At 49.2% G+C, this 23517-nt stretch overlaps 1 protein-coding gene across 8 annotated transcripts in view; it reads right to left on the bottom strand.

Annotated features, from left to right (window-relative positions):
- Positions 1–23517, bottom strand: part of Ptpru (protein tyrosine phosphatase receptor type U) — a 77946-nt gene that overhangs the window by 39388 nt on the left and 15041 nt on the right. For all 8 annotated transcript variants that reach the window (XR_004768146.1, XR_004768147.1, XM_035439575.1 and 5 more), the window contains exons 2-11: positions 23042–23173; positions 19964–20235; positions 19446–19527; positions 19226–19341; positions 18768–18942; positions 17992–18285; positions 7291–7599; positions 2396–2505; positions 1968–2169; positions 1562–1664 (exon numbers count right to left, since the gene is read on the bottom strand). Coding sequence is in view for 6 of the 8 variants with exons in the window: in XM_027399464.2 (XP_027255265.1) it covers positions 1562–1664; positions 1968–2169; positions 2396–2505; positions 7291–7599; positions 17992–18285; positions 18768–18942; positions 19226–19341; positions 19446–19527; positions 19964–20235; positions 23042–23173 (1795 nt within the window). In the remaining 2 variants the exon portion in view is untranslated. The remainder of the gene's footprint in view (positions 1–1561; positions 1665–1967; positions 2170–2395; positions 2506–7290; positions 7600–17991; positions 18286–18767; positions 18943–19225; positions 19342–19445; positions 19528–19963; positions 20236–23041; positions 23174–23517) is intronic.

Genomic DNA, 23517 nt, shown 5'->3' with positions numbered 1-23517 from the left:
CAGCAGGTGAGGAAGAAAAGGGAAAGGACAGGGTGAAAAGGTGGAGCAATCCAACCACCTTCACAGGACAACCCTCAGTCCCCACTAAAGAAGGAGACCTAAGTGGCAGAAAGGCTCTGTGACTTCCAAAAGTCACACCTTCTCTCACATCTCCATGCCAAACACACCACAAAAGCAACCCCAAGATGACCCCACTCACACATTCCCCATCTTTACTCCAGAAACAGAGAGAGAGAGAGAGAGAGAGAGAGAGAGAGAGAGAGTGCAGAGGGTTTTTTGTGGGTTAGCTGTTAAGACAGCTAACATAGGGGGCTGGAGAGATGGCTCAGAGGTTAAGAGCACTGGTTGCTCTTCCAGAGGTCCTGAGTTCAATTCCCAGCAACCACATGGTGGCTCACAACCATCTACAATGAAATCTGGTGCCCTCTTATGGCCTGTAATCAGACATGCAGGCAGAACACTGTACACATGATAAATAAATATTAAAATGAAAATAAAGACAGCTAACATAGCCGGCAACTTGACTAGACTGAGAAACACCTAGGAGACTGATAAAGCACACTTCTAGGGGTATGCTCAAGGACTTGTCCAGAGAGGGCCACCTAAGAGTGGAAGACCTGTCATGAATGTGGGAGACCATCCCATGGGCTGAGGGGACAGATGGAATAAAGCAGGGAAAGGAGAAAGCCAGTCAGCTGGAACGTAGGTATCCTCCCTCTGCTTCCCAGTTACCCTGAGGTAAACCACTCCCCCACCCCCCATGTGCTTGACACCCTTGGTGTTCTGCCTAACTGCACAGGACCATAGACTGAAGCCTCCGAAACCATGAGTCAAATTAAGCTCTTCCTCCCTTCATTTGCTTTGCAAGTATGTTCAGCGACATGTTCTGCACAGGGTTCCATGAAGCTAACATGACTTTATGCACATGAAGTCCTAGGGCACTGTCAAGCTCACCATGAGTCACACCAGCATGAACCCCACACACTTTCAAACACATGCAGACTCATACTGACACCCCCCCCCCCGAAGTGCCTCTCAGCTACCTTCACATCTCCATGCGAAACACATCACAAACGCAACAACCCTGAGATGACCCCACTCACACACACTCCCCATCTGACTCTAACACACAGCAGAGGCAGCCATTGTGCCATCAATAATCTCAGAGTCCCCCAGAGAGTGGGGAGCATAAAAGCTATGTGCCAGACCGTCCCCATAGAGATGGCCTTAATTAGCTGGTTCCCTAGCCTTCTACAGGGACACCCATGCCTGTATCTCCAGAAACAGAACTAGCTAGAAAATTCAAGGCCTCAAGATTTTCACTTCTCCTAGGTGTCTAATGAACCACCTTTGGGAGGCCTAATTCCTTCTCCAAACTGGACACTGTCCAGGAAACCCATGAGAGTTACCAGCAGAGACCTGTGATCTTGACGGGAAATGAATGGCTTCAAGCTTTCCACTGCCCAGAATCATGGTATGCCCTCAACCCTGAGCCCAGGCAGGAAATAGGGTAATCAGATGAGAGGCCTGTTGTCTATCCTCTCCGTGCAGGCTTTCCCACCTGATGGGTGCTCCGCGGCCCTGGGCCGGCCTCAGCAGCACTGTGATGGTGTTCTCAGACTCGCCCAGGGGTGACGGCATGTCAGCATAATCAAAGCTGGGAGCTGAGAAGAGACAGGGACACAAGCACTGGGCCAGGAAGACCAGACCTCCAGCCCCCTTACCATCATGTTCCCCTGATTTAAGCTTTCGTGGTCCCTGGACTTACTCACTGACCTCTGATCTCAACCCTCTGATTCCACCCACCATAGTCTCCTGATCCCTCTGATTTAGTCCCTGCTCCTGACTTGAAACCTTTAAATGGTTCGTTTAATCTCAGCAAGGTCCTCTGTACCCACACTAGGCTGCTCCACCCTTCAATATCCTTGGAACCCCAAGACATTAGGCCCCCTCCCAAGGAAGCTCACCTGAGATGTTGGTGGTAATCTCAGTGAGAGCTGCCTGGCCAAAGCCCTTGCTGGTTCGAGCACGCACAGAGAACAGGTAGGTGGTACCAGGGTGCAGGTTGGAGAAGACGTGGTAAGTCTCATTGCGGAGTTTGGAGATGGTGCGCCGTGGGCCAGGCACATTCACTGCTGGGTCCGAGGACTCGATGCTTTGGTAGCTGATCTGAGGGCAGAAGGGGCAGGTAGGAGGAACAGGACAGGGATGGGTGTCACTCACTATCCCAGGAACCCCACCCAGCACCCACTATATTCCATGGAAACTAGAACTCACAGAGCACAGACTCTGACCATCACGGAAGTAGTTTTAAGGCCCACCTCTGTCCTCCCACACCTCCCTCTCCATCACAGCACAGGAAGGAACTTTGACCTCCACCTGGGCCCCTGTTCACCTCATACTGAGTGATGCGGCCATTGGGTTCCTGGGGCTCCTCCCACTTGAGAAAGATCATGTCCTCCAGTGGGGTGAAGGTTAGGGACTCAGCTGCAATCCCACCAGGCACTGTGAGGGAAGGATGGAGGCAGAGGAAAGTGGGCTTTGGCTCCAAATACCAGAGTTCATGCATCAGCCTTGCCTCTTCCTAGCTGTTCTGCTTGGGCCTGTTGGCCTCCCTGAGTCTCAGTCTCTGCAGCAATAAAATGGACACGATGAAGCCCCTCTCTCACCAGAAGTAAATAACGTGAGGTATGCAAAGTTCAAAGCTCACATGGTCCATTCCACAGGGGCCCACGTTTCATGGCCAAGCAGGTTCCATTCAGGCTCTTGCTTAGCTCCAGTTGGTAGCTTTCGTGAAATACAGATATTTACCAGAGAAAGGAAAACAATTGCAATAGGGGGTCGGAATCATGGGTGGAGATGTTTTGCTGTCTAAAAAGATCTTAATTACATAAACAGTCTCAATGAGACGGAAGAAAATTAACAGCACTGACAATTACATCATACACTCGTGCTATGAAAATTTCCTCACAGGAACTGTGAGGTATGGTCAGTTTGGTTTGTATACTCTTAACAAGCATGGCGGGGAGGCAGCTTCTGACTGGGAAAACATTTTGATAACTGCTTGTGAGGAAGTGGAGGTTATCCAACAGGAACAGTGGAAGGGAGAGGAAGAACCAGTGAGAGCTGGGCTGAAGAGTCGGCTTGGTTGAAGCATGAGGACCTGAGTCTGGTCCTCATGACAGACTCAGCACTGGGGGTGTGCATTGTAACTCAGCACTGGGGGGTGTGCATCTGTAGCCCAGCACTGGAGGTGTGCATTGTAACCCAGCACTGGGGGTGTGCATTGTAACTCAGCACTGGGGGGTGTGCATCTGTAGCCCAGCACTGGGGGTGTGCATTGTAACCCAGCACTGGGGGTGTGCATTGTAACCCAGCACTGGGGGTGTGCAACTGTATATCCCAGCACTGGGGGTGTGCACTGTAACCCAGCACTGGGGGTGTGCACTATAACCCAGCACTGGGGGTGTACACTGTAGCCCAGCACTGGGGGTGTGCACTGTAGCCCAGCACTGGGGGTATGCACTGTAACCCAGCACTGGGGGTGTGCACTGTAACCCAGCATTGGGGGTGCATTATAGCCCAGCACTGGGGGTGTGCACTGTAGCCCAGCACTGGGGGTGTGCACTGTAGCCCAGCACTGGGGGTGTGCACTGTAGCCCAGCACTGGGGGTGTGCACTGTAGCCCAGCACTGGGGGTGTGCACTGTAACCCAGCACTGGGGGTGTGCACTGTAATCCAGCACTGGGGGTGTGCACTGTAACCCAGCACTGGGGGTGTGCATTGTAACTCAGCACTGGGGGTGTGCACTATAACCCAGCCCTGGGGGGTGTGCATCTGTAGCCCAGCACTGGGGGTGTGCATCTGCAGCCCAGGACTGGGGGTATGCACTGTAACCCAGCACTGGGAGTGTGCACTGTAGCCCAGCACTGGGAGTGTGCACTGTAGCCCAGCACTGGGGGGTGTGCACTGTAACTCAGCACTGAGGACTAGGGGGAAGAGACAGGTGGGTTGCTTGGGGCTTGCCGGCCAGCCAGCTGAGCTGAAACAAAGAAATCCAAACTCAGTGAGACCTTGTTCCAAAATAAGAGGGAAAGCAATAGAGGAAAACATCAACCTCTTGCCTACACACACACACACACACACACACACACACACACACACACACACACAAACACACACAAACACACTAACTAATACAATGAAAGCTAAGCATTCAGTTAAAGTAAGAATTTCCCAAGATCATTCTCCACCTATCCAAACAGAAAAAACAAAAACAAAACTCCACAGCAATTAACAATTTCAAGTGTCAGTAAGATCACAGAACCAAGTTCTCATTCACTGCTAGTGGAATATAAATTGATACCATCACGACCAATGGAAGACTGTCTGGCTAAATCTACTAAAGACAACACACACCCTTGCAACCTAGCCGTTCTCTCCTACACACACGCCCACATGACACATGAATACCTACCAAAAATAATCTCCACAGACTTTCTTCAAAACATTGTTCAAAGCAACCAAATTCAGAATCTGCCCAGATACTCACCAACAGTTAACAGAAAGTGAATGGGGTGGATTCATTCCTAGAATGAACCACACAGCAGTGAGGATGCATTCACTGGGACCATGCATGCCATGGTCTGGTCTCCGGAGAGCATAAAATTCACAGAAACAAGTGGGCGCAAAGCAAGCATCTACTGTTTATGCTGCTTACACACGGCCCAGAACCAGGCAAAAAATGAATACAGTGCTATTGGGAGGAATAATGGTTAGTTACCCTTGGGAGGCAGTGAAGACGGGGAGCATTAGTGGCCTCCTGGGGTGCTGGGATGTGATTTCTTCATTTGGTTTAGAGTTCTCTGAAGTGTCCAGTCTATGGGAATTTATTGGACTTAGGGTAAGCACCCTGGACAGAATGAGGTGGCCTGACCATAGCCGTAGGGGATCAAATGGCATACAGGAATCATGAGAATGGAGTACTCTGGTGTTTAGCTACAGGTTGTGCAAAGCTTTGGGGCAATCCCAGCCATTGCTTGCTCCTGCCCTGAGAAAACCTTCAGTGTGACCTATGCACATAATCAAGGTGAGCGGTGTCTGGTGGGAAACCAACGAGGAAGGCTGAATTGTGCTTCCGAATAGATACTGCACATGGGGACAGCAAGAAAACCCACCAGCCAATCCTCTTCCAGGTTCCTGGGAGTCTGCAGGAATTTAGAGAAGGCGGTGCAGGCGTTAGAGTACAGCTGCTAGAGTAGCAGGTCTGCGAGGTGTGGTGGCGTGGGAAAGGGACACAGAAGAACCGCCGTGCCAAACATCCAAGGACAACCTGCACTACTGGAGAGACAGGCACACACAAAACTCAAACACTTCAAAATAAGTAACTCGCCAGGCGTTGGTGGCGCACGCCTTTAATCCCAGCACTCGGGAGGCAGAGGCAGGCAGATCTCTGTGAATTCGAGGTCAGCCTGATCTCCAGAGCGAGTGCCAGGATAGGCTCCAAAGCTACACAGAGAAACTGTCTCGAGAAACCAAAAATAAATAAATAAATTAATTAATTAAATAAATAAATAAATAAATAACTCAGGATGGCAGCAAACTTGGTGGTGAAGTGTGTGCTCAGCAGGTACAAGGTGTCATGGGCTCGGTCTCCAGCATCAAAACAAAACAAAACAAAACAAAACAAAACCAGCTTTCAGGTCAGCTTCATAAGGCCCTGCTCTACCAATCACAGACTTGCTATGTGAGGTCAGCTGTCAAATATGACGAGAAACAGCAGCCTGCCACACAGAGTGGCCAAGGCGGGCTGAATGCATTAATACATAGAGTCCATCCATACCGGTCTCTGATGAGGACCACGTGCTTAAGCGCAGACAGAGTGACACTTACAGAGCCCTGTACCCAACAATGGTGGGATGCAACACAGGGGCCATCCACCAAAATTTAACCACTTGCTGGGCCACAAAGCAAGGGTCAAATTTCAAGACTACAATTCCTACTCCGACCACAGTGGATTAGGCCAGAAATCAATAACAAAAAGATTATTAATTAGAAGTCCTTGTTGGTGGACTGGGGCTGTATCTCAGTGGTATAGTGCTTGCACAAGGCCCAGATACCAATATCTGGTATGTGTACACACACACACACACACACACACACACACACACACACACACACACGTCCTAAGTGCTTAGAAATTAAAGTGACCAGGCAATGGTGGCACACACCTTTAATTCCAGCACTTGGGAGGCAGAAGGCAAGTAAATAAATATCTGTGAGTTCAAAGCCAGCCTGGTCTACAGAGTGAGATCTAGGATAGCCAGGGCTATACAGAGAAACCCGTCTCGGTAAAAAAGAAAAGAAATTAAGCTAAGTAATTTTACATAATTTTTTGAGTTAAAGAGGAAATTATTACAGCAATTAGAAAATATTTTAAACTGAATGGTAATGAAAACAGAGCATATGAAAACTTATGGGTGGGCTGAGGACGGAGCTCAGTGCTGCACAACACCTGCCTATCAGGTACAAATCTGAGGTAAAGCCCCAGCACTGGACGACAATAAATACTATGGGATGCAGCTAAAGTAGAGCATAAAGGAAAACATACGGCTTTAAATGCATGCATTACACACTAGGCTCAAACTGAGTATGGTGGCCCATACCGACAATTCTAGTACCGAGGAGGCCAAAGCAGAAGGATTACAAGTTAAGGCAGCCTCTGCTACATAGGGGAAGACCATATCAGAAAAGGGGAGAGAGGGTGGAATAAAGGCTCAAAAAGCTAAAAGCGGGATTGGAGAGATAGCTCGGTTGGTCAAGTGCTTGCTATGCAAACAGGAGGATCTAAGTTTGGATCTCCAGTGTCCATGTAAAAGCCAGGCATGGTAGCACATACGTGTAACCCAGTGTTCAGGGAATTAGGGAGACAGAGATGGGTGGGAACCTAGAGCCTGTTAACCAGCCAATGTGCCTGCTGGTGGGGGTCTTGGTTCAGTGAGAGGCCGTCTCAAAAAACAAGGCGGAAAGTGACTGCATACACCCAAATCTATTTCACAAGTGAAAACTGTCATTAAAAACCTTGCCATGAGGAAAATTCCTGGTCCAAATTCACCACTGAATTCTTCTAAACCCTTCAGGAAGAAATTACACTAGCCTAACACCCCACAGTCTTCCCCAGGAATGAGTAATGGCCACCACTGCCTTGCTAGAGTTCCCTACATGAATCTGAGCATAGGCCCTGGGTACGGGAGGCATGCATGGCTCTGGGAATCGGGCCTGCACACTTACCATCTTCATCTGTCTGGAAGGTGACCTCCTTGCCTTCCTTGCGCCCCTCAGGGTTTGTGAGGATCAAACGCACATGGACGTTCCTGAACGGCAGCAGATTCTTGATGGTGTATCGGCTGGCACCCCGCTCCATCTTCACACACTCCCGGATGGTCTGATTGTGGCTGCCACCCAGGATGTAGTGGTAGCAGAGGGACACAGCATAAGTGTGGCAACGGGTCACGTTGTAACCCAGGGGCTCCCACTGCAGGGTCAGCTGGCGAGCCTGGATCTCAGCCAAAGCCAGGCCTTTGGGGGCCCTCATGGGCTCTGGAAACATAGGAAGCAGGGAGAAGGTTGAGGAAATATGAAGAGAAAAAGAAGGCGAGGAAGAGAGCATCAAACCACTGCCAGAAACCATTCTTCCTCTGCCTCTCAGAACTCCAAGCACCCTCAGAACTGAACAGGCTGTAATACTGTATGCTCTGGAGTAAGGCGAGACGCATCTGAATCCTGGCTCTACCATCTGCAGGCGGTAATCATTGTCTGAATGATCCCCTCTCTCTCAGCCTTGCTTTCCTGAACTGCAAAAGGAAAAGACCTAAATTTGGATCCCGGCACCCACATAGCAAGGCTCCCTCTGAGGATTCCTAGGCTACACTGTGACTGTTAAGGTAATACACGTGAAACTGGCACAGCAAAGGCCAACACACCATAAACCTTCAGAAACACTAACTACTGGGCAGGCGAGATGGCTCAGTGGGTAAAGACATTTGCCTGAGCCTATTGACCTGAATTCAATTTCTGAGACCCATGTGATAGAAGAAAAGAACTAACTCCCTGGGGTTGTACTTTAGCCTCCACATTCACAGTGTGGCCAGTGCGCGCGCGTACACACACACACACACACACACACACACACACACACACACACACTATAAATAAGTAAGTAAATGTAAAAGAAAAACCATTAGCTCTTACCAGCACAGTGGCACATGCCTATGATCCCAGTACTCAGGAGGTCAGCCTAGGCTAAGTGAGACGCTGTCTCAAAATAGAAAGGTATGCTGTATAATTAGCACAATTTACTCCCTAGTTCAAGACTATTATGAACAACACTGGGTCACTAAGAAAGAATCAACATATTGCTATATTTTCTTCATTTACTAATTCTAAACTTATTACAAAACCATTTATATCAATACATATAGAATTACATAATATATACAAAAACAGGGCGGTGGGAGCTATGGCAGCAAACAGTACAATATGTCAGAGAATGTTTGAAAATCAGAAACAGAAATCCATGTCATTATGTCCAAGGCAGGGCTCTACAGGTAAGGGGCAAATTGGATGGTGAGTTCCCTGACAGCCAAAGCCACAAGCAAAATGAATCTGTTGTGCAATGATAACACTGGCAGTTAATATTTAGGGGATTTTGGAAGTGTCCAACATCATTCTGGAGGCTTATAATGTTTTATCTCATTTAATCTTGGTTGAAACCCAAGGAGACAGGGGCTGTCATTGACCATCTCATACAAATGAGAAAGCAGAGAAATAGAGGTTAGGTGAGGAGTCCCAAGTCACACAATCAAAGGCCTGCACCAGAACATAGGATGCTCTTACCCTCTGCTGCCCTGGTCCCCAGGAGGAATTCACTTTCACAAACAATAGTCACACTCATGCCATGGAGAGACACAGCTGCCCCAACAGGAAGGAGAGGCAGGCTGTGGTACACAGTCTCTTAATGACTCCACTGGCCTAAAATATGTCCCCATTTTGTCAACACAGAAACTGGGGCCTAGAGAGATAGCTTGATAGGTAAAAATGTTTGCTTTGCAAGGGTGAGGAACCTGAGATCAATCCCCAGAGTCCACATAAAAATATATGTGGCAATCTGTGCTTGTAATTCCAGCACCTAGGGGACAGAAGCAGACAGGTCCCTGGGACTCAATGGCCAACCAGCCGAGCTTATCTGGTGAGTTCTAGGCCAGTGCAAGATCCTGTCTCAAAAACACAAGATGGGTCTAATGACCGGAGTATCCGAGTATGGTCCCAGGGACACAGACCTCCACACATGTAATATGGTATGTGTACACACACACACACACACACACACACACACACACACACACACACCTTCCAGAGAGTGGGTTCAGCCCACATCTCCCTGTCTGCCTTGACCCGCCTGTGATTTTAATCAAGCCTTCAAGAGGGAGCCAAGATGATTCCAAAGATGCTTTATCCCTCACACCCTGATTCTGGGACATTCGAATCCATGCCTCGAGAGTTCTGGGAGTGTCTTCTTGCAAAACATCCTATCCCTTTTGTAAGAGTCTACTTAGCTCCTTGATGAGATTAAGGGGGACCCTGTGGTCAATTTACTCAGCAGCCCTCTTGTAAGACAGAGAAACTGAGGCCTAGAGAGATAGCTTGATAGGTAAAAATGCCCACACACCATTCTGTGCCTGGAATGCCTGCCCACCTTCCTTCCCATCCTTTAGGCACTTGCTTCCTTGCCTTCCTGCAAGATTTGGACAAGGACAGAGCAGGTCAAGGTATGCTGTCTAAATGGGAACTTCAGAGAGAACAAGACTTCAGGGGTCCCACCATAAGCAGCACCATAAGCCTGGCTCCTGGTGAGCAGTCTTCCCATGGAGGACTCCAGACCCAGAACTTCCAGACCCTCCCTGTTTTCAAAAGAGCTAGAAATTCAGAATTGTTATGAAATCTCCAGATTTCTTAGCACTAGCAACCCGCTCAGACTACTCAAAAGCACCTCTCAGGACTCAAGACAGCAGCCTCAGCCACGGAGGGTAAACGTCAGCTTGCCTGGTTATCTCATCTCTAGCAGCCGAATGGCCCCTGCTCCACCTCCACAGGCTGAGGGGCGGTGAAAGAAAGACTGGCTTCCCTCTTCTCTTCTGTCCTGGGCAGATCTCGAGGCTCAAACACCATGTTGACTAAGACCGGCATGCCGACTAAAGGATGTGAATCCATGAGGCCCTCTGCCTCCAAAAGCCATCTGCCAACAAGGCGTTCCCGTCAGCTGCCAATGCACACTGGCAAGACAGAGCTTAGGGACCATAAAACTCTAGCCAGGTGAATCCCACAGGCCACTCAGAGACCAGAGGACAGGGGGCATGGGAAAGCAGGAGAGCACATGTAACTTCTATTAAATTAACTCAGAATAAGCATTATAATGCCAGCAACTGCTTTTGCCTGGTAGAAGGAGCCTTAGACAGGGTGGAGTGCATCCAAGTTCACGTCCTGCATCCAGTCCTCCCTAGCTCTGCAACAAAAGGGAAAGTGGCTTAACCACCTTTCTGAATTACTGATGCCAATGGAGGAAACTATGCCTACTTTAAAACTGTGAATTATCCCAGCATCAGGTGGGTAGGGGTCAGACAATCCAAAGTTCTTGGTCATCCTCAACTACTAAGCTAGTTCAAGGCCAGCCTGAGGTACAAGAGACTATGTCCTAAAAACAAACAACAGCAGAATCTCCTCCTTTAAAAACCAAATATAAGCCAGGCACATGCCTGTGATCCCAGCACTCAGGAGGTAGAAGCTAGAGGATCAAGACTTCAAGGTTATCCTCGACTACACAGTGAGTTGGGGGTTTAGCTAGGGCTATATGAGATTTTTGCCTCAAAAAAAAAAAAAAGCAAAAAAAAAAAAAGGAAACATAACATCCCATAGGACGTGGTAAACCAGAGTGCCCAGCCAATAGTAATCAATAAAGAAACGTGTGCACCAAAGTGAGACTTCTGTAACAATATGAATTAGTGAAAGCATGCCGCAAAGCAATAACATGTCAGAGCCCTTCCTCTAATCACTCCTGACTGTCTACTCTAAAGAATATAACTCGAGAGAATAAAAAGAACTGCAAGCATTTAATTTTTCAATGTAGCATTACAATAATAAGGATATAGAAACAAACAGCCCAGAAATCCAGGGTAGATGTCTGCAGGCAATAACATAATTATAAACATGGACCAGCACTGAGCAAACGAACAGAATCCTGAGCGAGCGTCAGTCCCATCCCCACGACAAGCATGTAAAGATGTGCACTGAAGACATGGGCAGAGGCTGGAACAAGACAGAAAAATTAAGGCAGCTGTTGAGCTAGGCTGGTGTGATTCAGAGGGTTTGGGGTTTTGTTTTGTTTTTTTTTAAGCCTTTTACTGGTGCAATATTATTGTTTTTACAGTAAATAATAGAGTGGAGGGAATTGTAGGCCTGCAGAGCCTGACAACACAGCTGCCCAAGAACAAAACAACCCCAGGCCAGGCTCTAGGGCAGTGATACCAACAGAGAGGAGCCTGTGATTAGGAGAGGCGGGAGGAGGTCTTATTTGGAGTCTAAGCACCTGGCCCCTGCCCCATCCCACCCTGGCTAGCCTAAGGAAAAATGCTTCCCCTGACACGAGTGGAAACTTGGCCTGAGGCAGGGACCGTAACAGCTGCTGCTGCCATCAGTCATTAGAAATCAAGACCTGTAGGCTGCGGTAGTTAATACTGATTGCAAATCTGACAGGCTCTAGGATCACATGGGAGACAAGTCTCCGGGCGTGCCTATGAGGGAGTTTCCTGGTGAGGTTAACTGAGGTGGGTGGTGCTATCCGGTGAGTTGGATCCCAGACTGAAGGAAAAAAAGAGCCAGGAGCCAGCACCGGATTCTATTCTCCCTGACTATGTCTGCAGTGTGGCCAGCTGCTTCAAGCTCCTGCAGCCTTCACTTCCCCGACATGATGGACTGTACCCTCAGACTGTGAGCCAAGGTAAACTCATCTTCAAGTTGTTCATCTCAGGGTATTTTATCACAATGACAGGAAAGTAACTAAGAAACCAGTTCTGCCTCTGGCTCTGCTGTGGCCGAATCTCTAAACTTTAGTTTATTCACTTGTAAAATGGGAATGATCAAAAGTTATGACTGTCAGGTAATAGCCTCACATCATGAGGAATTGAGTCAGACTACAGGGGCAATAGCTCCTAGCCATAAAGAATGGCTTAACACCCACCTGACCATTCAAGTCCAGCTGTGGAAACTATATATCCAGGTATCAAAAACAACCGACTCTGCTCCCAGTCAAATGACAAAAAAAATAGTTGAAACTTCCTGGCAGCTACCCGTGTGTGTGTGTGTGTGTGTGTGTGTGTGTGTGTGTGTGTGTGTGTGTGTGTACACATGCCTGAGTCTTCTGCCTCCACACACCCCATTCCACACACCTTTTTTGACTTTTTGAGACAGGATTTCTCTGTGTAGTCCTGGCTGTCCTGGAACTTGCTCTGTAGACCAGGTTGGCCTCAAACTCAGAGATTCATCTACTGGCTTCTGCCCCCGAGTGCTGGGATTAAAGGCATGCACCACCATCACCCAGCTAAGTAGTCATCCTTTGTATGTAGTTGACAGCACACAGTTTATGGACTGAGCCATTTCCCCAGCCCCACAACCGGGGTTCTTGACCCACTGTCTGATTACAAGCAAGTCCCTTCCCCATCTGGGTTTTAGTGTCCCCATCTGCACACTCAGGAGACTGCAGTAGAGATTTTCCATGTGCCTCAAGCTCTGATTTCTTTTATTCTAAGTGGCAAATCAAAAATGTCTTTGAAACATGAAGAACACATAATGATGACAGCTGTCACTTATGGAGTGCCTGTGGTATGCCAGGCACAGTGCTCTCCCTACAATTGCCCAGATTAACCCAAAATACTGCAGGACCCCAAGGATCAGTTTCATGGGTCCGTCTCCTCATTTACATTCCCCAAAAACCTAAACAGGGTTTTCAACCTCAACACTATTGACATTTTGGACTAGATAATTACTTGTCATTGGACACTGTCAGTGTACCGAAAGGAGTTTAGCTGTCCCTGGCCTCTATCTCTTTATGCCAGTAGCACCCACCAGCAGCAACCAGAATGACATCAGTATGTCTCCAGACACCAGCAAATGTCTCCTAGGAGAGAAAATCACCCCTGTTGAGAACACTAACACAAGAGATGTGATCCTGCCACATGGCTTTAAATGCCACCACCACCAGCTCTGTAAGACAACTTTCAGATTCATACCAGCCTCCTGCGCCCTCCCTCAGTCCCTTGTTCATCCATCCAGCTGCCTGGTGGAGATCGCCACTGGCACATTTAATGGCTTCTCAAAGTCATTGTGTCCAAAGCTCAGCTCCTGATCAATGACACCCCCCAGGTCAGCTCCCCACACCAACTCTGTTGCTGTGGGCTCCTTTACAGTGACAGCTCCATCAGTCCAGTTGCTCAAGCAAAACACCTTGGAGCATCCTCGTGTTGCTCTATTTCTTTCTTCCTCATCCCATAGCAGATCTATCAGCAGATGCTATTGACTTCAGAACCAACCGGACTGAGCAACTTGTCATCACTGCCATCATGGTCACTTCCACTCGGCTTCCGGCTACCATCTCTGGCTGCAGTAGCTTCAAGAGCCTCCCATGGAGCTCCTACGGGAACCTTTGCCCTCTGTCATAGTCCGGCTCTCTGTTGCTGTGATAAACAAACACCAAAACCAAAAGCAGCTGGGGGAAGAAAATGTTTATTTAGCTTACACTTCCACATCATGGTCCATCATCCAGGGAAGCCAGGGCAGTGGCTCACTCTCTCATGGCTTGCTCAGCCTGCTTTCTTACAAAACCTAAGATCACCAGCCTAAAGGAGACACCGCCCACAGTGGGCTGGGCCCTTCCACATCAGTCATTAACCACGAAGATGCCCCAAAGCCATTCTCACAGGACAATCTGATACAGGCATCCTCCACTGAGGATCTCTCCTCCTAGGTGACTTCTTTGTGTCCGCTTGACAAATACTAGCCAGCATCCCTCCTATAGTCAATTCTCCACGATATATCCAGAACAGACCTTGTGAACACCAGTTGCCCTTGCTCACTCCTGCTCCCCAAGCCCTGCCATCAACTCCCCCAGCTCACTGGCCTCTGAGTCTGACACTCCAAGCTCTACTCAGACATCCTCTCACAGGTCTCCTCCTCTAGGGCTGACTGGCCTGTTCCTTCCCTGGCTGTCCCCCTCCAGCACACCACCTAGCACAACCCCTCACCTCCTGCATGACTCTGCTCACATGCCACCATCTCAGTATGACCGTCCTTCAGCTTTTTATAAATAACAACCCCCCAACCCTCCCCATGCCCCGCCCTGATTTATTCCTCCTCACATACTTATCACCATCTGACAGGCTATATATTCCACTTGTTTACTTATTTATCCTCTGCCTCCTTCTGCCAGGACAAGAGCTCCCTGCAGAGTTTTAAGAGGACTCAAACGTTGATGGCCTCTGTCTGGGGTGCAGCCATGTATCCCTAGCAACTGTGGCATTACCTGGCACATAATAGACACTCAATAAACATCCGCTGCCTGAATCTTCACACTACACCATATGGTGGAGATCAGTGTGTCTCCACTTATAAAACAAGAAGACTGAAGCTCTCAGTGGGTATGTCACCCGACCCAGACCCATCAGCTAGAAGGCAATCACCACAGGGGCACGAAACCATCACCCAAGTATCTCTCTCCCAAAGTCTGGTATTGAACTAGATTTTACATGGCCCATAAATCAGCTTTTAATGACACACAAGAATATGAATTGCAGGCTGTCAAGATGGCTCAGTAGGTAAAAGACACTTGCTTTCAAACCTGAGGACCTGAGTTCGATTCCCAGTACCCACATGGTGAAAGGAGAGAACAGACGCCAATAAAATGTCCTCCACCCTCCATGCACACTGGCAAGCTCATGTCCACACATACAGACACACTAAGTAATTAAATTCAGGAAATATATATATTTAACATCAATTGCAAAAACAGTTTGACTCTTAACCTTAACCTCACACATTATCCAAAGTAGACCATGAACGTTGTGAAGCTTTGAAAGAAAATGGCTCCCGAAGGGAATGACACTATTGAGAGGTGTGGCTTTGTTAAAGTGGGTGTGGCTTTGTTGAAGCGGGTGTGGCTTTGTTGGAGAAAGCGTATCACTGAGGAGGTGGGCTTTGAGGTCTCATATATGCTCAAGCCACACCCAGTGTCACACTCCACTTCCTATGGCCTTCTGATCAAGATGTAGCCAGCACCAAGTCTTCCTGCACACCGCCATGATGACAGTGGACTGAACCTCTGAAAACGTAAGCCACCACAATTAAATGTTTTTCCTTTATAAGATTTGTCGTGATCATGGTGTCTCTCCAGAGCAATAGAAACCCGAACTAAGACAGAAGTAAAGATAAAACTGTTAAACTTTTTGATAGAAAAAAATGGAAAAAGAAATAAGAAAAGATCTCTGGTAGCTAGGGTTAGGCAAGGAACTCTTAAGACTGACTTCCAAAGTCCTGGGAAATTTGAGAAACAGGACTCCATCAGAATCTAAAATATTGGCTCTCAATCCATTCAGTGACAATGAGGGAACACAAGATCCCTGCTGGGAGAAATACCTACAGATTACACATCTGTTAATATATTAATACTGTGTTCTAGATACACCTAGGATCTAGAATGCATACGGGATTCTCAAAACTCAACAGGAAAAAGAGTAATTCTATCAAGAAATGATCAGTGATGAACAGGCTATTCAATGAAGAGCACAGGCAGCCGCATTCACGTGTGGAAAGATGTTCAGCAACACCAGACTTTAAAGAAATGCAAACTAAGACCATGAGAAGGGAGGGAGAGGCCGGAGGGAGGGCTCAGCTGTTAAAAGCAATTGGTGACTCACAACCCTGTAAGTGGGGCTCCAGGGAGAAACCAACACCCTCTTCTGGCCTCCTGCACACGTAAGACACATACACACACACACATACACACACACACACACACACACACACACACACACACACACACACTTGAAAATAAATATTTTTAAAACTGGTATGAAATATTGTTCCTGATGGTCAAAAAACATAAACAGCCAGGTGGTGGTGGCTCACGCCTTTAATCCCAGCACTCCGGAGGCAGAGACAGGCGGATCTCTGTGAATTCCAGGCCAAGCCTGGACTACAGAGCAAGTTCCAGGACAGGCTCCAAAGCTACAAAGAAACCCTATCTCAGAAAGACAAACAAACAAAAAAAGCATAAACAACCCAAGTATCTGTCCACTGGTGAATGGACATCTGAAACAGGAGAGAGTTACACAACACAACCGAAAGGAATGCAGTAATGGCAACACACTGTAGCACAAAAAAGGCCAAATGAAAAAGCCACCTGCAAAAGGCTACAATCATACATGTTTCTATAATACACAGTATCTACAAACAGCAAATCAAGAGAGAGGGAAAGTGGATTCTTGTTTACTTAGGGCTTTAGGATTCGGATGAACTGGGCAACTGTTAAGCGGTGGAAGGGTCCCCAGTTAAAATGATGGTATGTCAATCAGATTGAATAGTTGTTCAACTCCAGAGATACTGAAAGCCTCTAAACTGTATAAAGAATGGCATGTATGAATGCAGATTATATTGCAATAAATCTGTTACCAAAAAAAAAATCCAAAAACAGCAATTGCAAAAAGGTTATATACTACATGATGTCATCCTAGAGAGAACAAAATTCTAGAAATGAAAGACAGATCTGTGGTTACCAAGGGGGTGGGGTGGAGAAAGAGAGAAGTGGATGGGGTTACAAAACAGCGATGTGAATTGTCTGTAGGGGATACCGCCTGCTCAGGGTTGCCACTGTAGTGGTGAGCACACAAACCTACACAGGTGTTAAGTCACACAGAACTAAATACACACACAGAGGCACAAACACAGGAAACTGGGGGTCTCTGTTAAGATGCAGGTGGAGCCTATGGATGTCACCTTTTTGTTACCCATTTTTGTTACATTGTATTTATTTATTTTGCAGGTGCACGTGTGGGGTGGCACACAAGCATACCACAGCACACATATGGAGGTCAGAAGACATCATGTGAGTCTCCACGTCATCAGACTTGGCAGCAAGCACCTCTGTCTGCTAAGCCACCTTGCCAGCCCCAGAGGTCAAACTCTTTTGTAAAATTGCACTATAGTTATACAAAATGTAACTATTGAGGAAAACCTGATAGAAGCTAGAGGACCTCTGTTTTTTCTTACAAGAGCACGTGGATCTACATTGAGAATCTACATCTTCACCAAGAAAATTCCAAAAACAACAGCACACTGACATCACACAGAACCCTGCTCTCCATCTTCTGATTAGTCTTCCTCTGCAGGAGCATCATGGGTCCTTAGCAACTACTCCTTCACCCTCCTAAACAAGAAAAGCTGACTTTGGGCTCAATGCCAAGCCCAGGGAATCCAGACAAAATCTACCACACACAGTTTTTAATTGATAGTGTTTAAGAAGACAGAATAAGAGTTCTAGCCTCATCTCTGCCACTTACTAGCTGTGTGTTCTTTGTCCAGTCAACTAACACCTCTGCCTCAGTCACCTCATCTGTGAAATGGGTATGACAATAGCACCTATGTCAGAGCATTCTGGTGAGTTTTCTGATTTGTTTTCTTGGTTTGCCTTTTTGCTTTGGTTTTGAATTTTCTTTGTCTCTTTTGTTTTGTTTTGTTTTGCTTTGCTTTGTGACACAAGCTATGGAAAAGTTGCCTCCAGGCTAGAAGACTAGCCTCCAGTCAGAGTCCCTGCCTTGTGGTAAGGTTGAAGTCAATAAATGCGTGTGTATCAGGAGGCTTTGCTACCTCTATGGAACAGGAACAACCCACCTGCACACTTGGTCCGGCTGAGCAGTGGTGGCCCCGGGCGGCCTGTGCCTCCATCCCCCGGGCGCGTGAGCAGCACGCTGATCTCATACTCGGTGTCTGGGTCAAGATGCCACAGCTTGTAGGTCTGCAGATTGACAGCGTGCACCTCGGCCCACGGGCCCCGTGCCATGCGGTACTCTATCTCCTTGCGCACGATCGGCCCGTCGCCAATGATGGAGTTGGTGTTGAGCTGGATGATGAGGTAGGTGGGGCCTGCACGCAACAGCTGTGGGGGCGCGATGGGGGTGGGAGGCTCTGCAAGGACATGCAGAAGAGGAGGAGCCTACAGATGCTGCTTCGTGGCCCCCGGAACTCCCATAGCTCAGCCACACCCACTCGGAACTCCCAAGCCCAGGCCTGGAGGACTCCCGCACACTTGCTGGGTTAGCACCTGGAAGGTGAAACTAGACATAGCCTCATTCCCTGTGCCCTCCTCCCACAGGGCCAGCCCATCCCTCAGTGACACTGTTTCCTTCACAGGTCCATCAGTTCAGGTCACAGCCTGAGCCTAACTCTAACCCCATTCTGCTCCCATCGCGAGAATCTCCCTGTCCTCTCAGGCCACTCAAGCTGCCCACAAACCCTCCAATAACATGTCCTGGGACCCCCCCCCAACCAAGTCCTCTAAGGAGCTAGAGCTTCAGGCACAACCCTGTGGACTATCCTGCCCCTGCAGGCACGACCCTATCCTATCCTGCCCCTGCAGCTCCAGCCTTCCTCAAGGCCAATCCGCTGACCTTTGACGATGAGCTCTGCAAAGTTGGAGACACCAGCCCCTCGTGGGGCCTGGGACACGCAGCGATACAGATCCTGCTCAGCTCGGCCTACAGAAGCCAGCGGGAAAGTGGCCAGGAAGCGCCGGTGGCTGATGTGCCGCACCCCCGCGGCAGGCAGCAGCACCCCACTCTGCCGCTGAGGGGAAAGAGGGATGGGAGAATCAGGCAGCATTCCAACGGGGGCATCGCGTGGATGAGTCCCTACTATCCCGGGGCATTTGAGGATCCAAGAACCTCCCTCCACGCTGGGGTGAAGGGGATCCAAGCTGGCAGAGCACAGCCTGGGGGGAGGCAAGACACAGTGTATAGATGCTGGGGTATGAAGGAAGGACGCAGAACCCCAAACAGGAGCCAAGCCTAGGAGAGGTGTCCTGCCCTCTAGCACCTTCCTGGGCCATGTCTACGTGGGACGCCCTCACCTGCAGGAAGAAGCGCTCTGCCTCTGCAGCTCTGCCTGCTGCCATGCATTGGAAGGATGCATTCTGGCCCGCATTGACCTCCACATCTCCAAGGCGGGAGAAGTGAGGGGCCTTTGCTGTGGGAAAACAGGCAGAGACCCAGCATGAGCTGGGCCTGCGTGCTCTGCAGGCAGGAGCCAAGGCTACCTTCAGCCTTGTGTTGGAGGGGACAGGGACTCACCGCAAGGGTAGCTGAACAGTAAGATGTCATCTAAGCCTATGTAGCCCTTGTGGTCTGGGGAGATGAGGGCCTCAAACAGCACCTGAGGGAAGTGGGAAGCCAGAGTGATATCCCTCCAGCCCAGCTTGGGCCCCAACCCCAGCCCCCTCTCCACCAAATGATGCCAACCCAGCTCACACAGAGCCTCGCTACCAGGACAGCTGGTTCAGGGATATAGGCAGAGAAAGCAAGGTCAAGTCTAGAAGATCCATTCCAGCTCAGACAGTTCCTCAAAACAGCAGCGTCCTTCTAGTCAGAACTTCCAGCTGGGTACTGTTCCAACTCAACACTGGTCACCCTATTAACAATGACCTCTGACACTCGACCCACACTGACCCCAGACTAACTCCAAACATGACCCCAGACTGACTCATGATGTTGGACTGATATTAATTCCGACCTGGTCTGACCTCAGGGTGGCCTGCCCCTGCCCTTACCTCCAAGCACAAGTTGACCAACTGACTAAAAACTCAACCCACCTGATATTCATTGGGCCAGAAAGTACTGACGGCCAGCTCAGCCTGGTGCCACTGTCGGCCATGGGATCCAGTCATATTCCACACAGCACTGCCCAGAGGGCCCCCATTCACACGCACATAGACGCCTAGGGTGCCTGGGCTGTGCCCATCCCGGCTATACAGGAAGTAGCTGAACTGCACACAGTGGGTGTCATTTTCGCTCAGGGTCTGAAAAACAATATGGGCCCTCTGGCCTGGAGCATGCTGGGAAGCATTGACCATCAAGTAGGCACCTGGAGAGAGAAAAAGAAGAGGCAAGGCAACCTTAGGGGAGGCCAAGATCACACTGACAGAAATGAAGGACCCACCAGGAATCAAGGGTTTGTGCTCTGATGGGAGTTTTGTGTTCTTATCAGAGCTTTGGTCCCTTGGGGTAGATTCCTCCCCTCCCCAGAGTCTGTTTCCCAAAGAAAAGGGCTAAGACAGTAGAAAACACAAACTCAACCTTTGTCAAAGCCCATATGGCCCCTCACCATCCACAGGTCACCAGTTTCCCAAGCTCTGTGCTGTCCTGGGAGGTAAGGATTAGGTCATTCTTCTCAGGAATCAAGAGCCTGGCACAGGGCAGGTCCCCTGAGGTCACTGCTTCCAAAGCCGCAGACACTTCCCCGTGCTGGGTACTTCCCTCTGGCTCTGATCGTTCATAATGTGTGAGACAGTCTTGCTACCAGGCTGTCATGCCTCAGGCCCTGGCTGTGTCCTCAGACAGGCTCTGAGCCCAAGCTTGATGAATATGTAGGACAGGCTGAATGAAAGGATTAACTTCCCTTCCTGCCCCCACCAGATTCCAACACAAACACCCCAGGTTCCAACCTGAAGAGCCTCCAAGTGTTGTGGAGATGGTGGGGAGTGCCTCAGGACCTGGCTGGGATTGTGGCTTCCCTTGGGGTGTTGGGAGGAGGGGTGCAGCTGCCAAGGAGAGACCCAAAGCCATCGAGCATGGTCTCCTCCCAGGCTTGGCTGACAGCACACTCTGAGCCTGCTCAGTAGTGCTTCCCCAGGGACTCAGCTAGTGTGGATCTCATTCATCTCCCTGAGCCTGGAGCCCTGTGAAGGTGACTGCTGCCAGGGTCCTCGGGCAGCGGTAGGGAATGAATCTCCTGGTCCCTATCTCTACTGGAACCCTAGAAGGGGCACATCCTAGCCAGACACTTCTTAGCCAGCTCCTGTGGACTCTCCTCTCCCCTAAGGTAGTTCCCTGTTCCAATGTGACACCTTCTTGCCTCCTCCTCCTGCTCTGTTTCCTGAAGCACCCTCCACCTTGTCATGCACTCCTCAACTCCCATGGCAGAGCAAGGGGGTGTGGTCAAGACAGGGTTTCTCTGTGTAATAGCTCTAGCTGTCCTGGAATTTGCTTGGTAGACCAGGCTGGCCTCGAACTCACAGAGATCCACCTGCCTCTGCATACTGAGTGCTGAGATTAAAGGTGTGCACCACCACCTCCAGGCCTTAAGCCAGAACTCTTATATCTACATATAGCTCAGTGCCTATTAAGACCTTGGCTGAATGGCTGGGTCTAGGGGTGCACAGAGGTCACCCCTACAGGGTAAGAACCTGTATGCATCTCTCTCAAATAAGCTAAACAGTAATCATTCTAAAACAGACATATACAAGGATCAAGGATCCCGAAGAGAACACACCCAGAATGACACAGATAGGCAATGACCAGACTGGCAGGGAAGGCCATAGCGGAAGCAGAGTCTACTTCCAGAGCCCAGGCAGCCAGCAAACCAGGCAGGCCTCGAAGGACCTCTAGCCTAAGGCTGCTAGTCCACCCACCACTAAGAGCCACCACTTCCCTGGCCTACTCTTGCCAGCATATGTCATCTTGACCATGCTGTGAGCTGAACAGCCAAGGCCCTGGGCCACCTCTATAATAGGACACAGGGGAGGGAAATTCTGGCTATCTGTTTTAAGGTTCCTTCGCAGACAACATAGGCCTGATCAGTAACGAAGTGGCTCATTTGGCCTCCATCTCTCTTATCCTTTTCTTTTTCCTTTTAAAAAGATTGTGTGTGTGTGTGTGTGTGTGTGTGTGTGTGTGTGTGTGTGTGGTTTGTTTATCTTTGGTGTTTTGGGACAGGATTTCTCTGCATAACAGCCCTGGCTGTCCTGGAACTTTCTTTTTGCCTGCCTCTTCCTCCTGAGTGCTGGGATTAAAGACATGCACCACCGCACCCAGCTAAAAAGATATATATATATATTTAATTTTATGTGTTTGGGTGTTTTGCCTACGTATCTGTGTACCACATATGTACAATTCCTGAAGAGGCATCAGAAGGCATTGGATCCCCTGGAACTGGAGCTGGTTGTGAGCTGCCATGTGGTGCTGCAAATTGAACCCACCCAGGTCCTCTGAAAGCGCAGCCAGTGCTCTTAAGCACTGAGCCATCTCTTCAACCTCCCCCCCCGACTCCTTTTCTTCTTTTCTTCCCATTTTATTTGGGGGACAGTATCTCACCAAAAAGCCCAGGCTAACCTCAAACTTTTGACCCTCCTGCCCTAGCTTCATGTCTACTCTTAATTCTCCGTTGGCTCTGCACCCAGTGAGGAGGTCTACTAGTCACCAGGCACTCCCAAATATCCTCACCAATGGCAACTACACAACTGACTCCCTGGGTGCCACCTCTGTGCTCTGTGACATGGGCTACTAGTCTCCCTTGTCACTATCAAGACAACAAAGGCTCAGAGCTGGCTGGATGGTGGGGCCAGGATTTGAACCCATGTCTTTATGATTCTGGAATGAGTGTTCTCAAGGCTAACATCTGAGCAAGAAACCAGTACCAGAATCTACATCTAGCCTCCTGACTCCCGATCCAGTGCTCAAGATGCCCAAAATGCCTGTGCTGAGGTAGGAACAGAGTAAAGTTGAAGTTGAGAGGGACCCAGGGCTCCCAAGAAGACGGCAGAGGTATATCTAGAGACCCAATACCACTTCTCCTCAGTGTCTTTCAAGTCCCAGAAAGAGCAGGAGGCCCTGAGAGAAAACTAGGGAAGGCCCGGAAGGAGAAAAGTAATAGTGACAGAGAGTAGGCTCACCATGGGGCAGGTCTGCAGGGGTCCGGGTGCCAGGGTGGATCCGCACTTGCTCCCACTGGAAGTCATCATACTGAGCCTGGCTGTACTCGCAGGGCACAACTGGGTCACTCACCTCCTCAAAAGTGCAGCCAGCTGTAAGGGCAAGGCCTGATTAGTTAGGCCCAGGCAAGGCCACTCACTCCAACACAGCCCTTCAGGTTCCCCCTCGGTCCCCTCCTTCTATCCAGGCCACCCTCTCCCCTCCTCATCATGGCTCCCTCCAACTAACCAAGTTCTCCCTCCTGCGCCCCCAAATCCTCTCCTCACTGCCCCTTACCAATACCAAGACTTTCCACTGCCCACTCCCCCACCACATCCCAGGGTCTCCAACAGCTCAGTCATCCAACAAGACCCTTCTCAATAAAACCAGCCATTGTTGTTGTAAGCATAGAGCCAAATCAACCTACACTCTCCCATTTTACTGGATGGGAAATGGG

Source organism: Cricetulus griseus, chromosome 2, assembly GCF_003668045.3.
Source record: "Cricetulus griseus strain 17A/GY chromosome 2, alternate assembly CriGri-PICRH-1.0, whole genome shotgun sequence".
Lineage (NCBI taxonomy): Eukaryota > Metazoa > Chordata > Mammalia > Rodentia > Cricetidae > Cricetulus > Cricetulus griseus.
The sequence above is the reverse complement of the archived record's forward strand: the minus strand, read 5'-3'. Positions and strand labels throughout refer to the sequence as shown.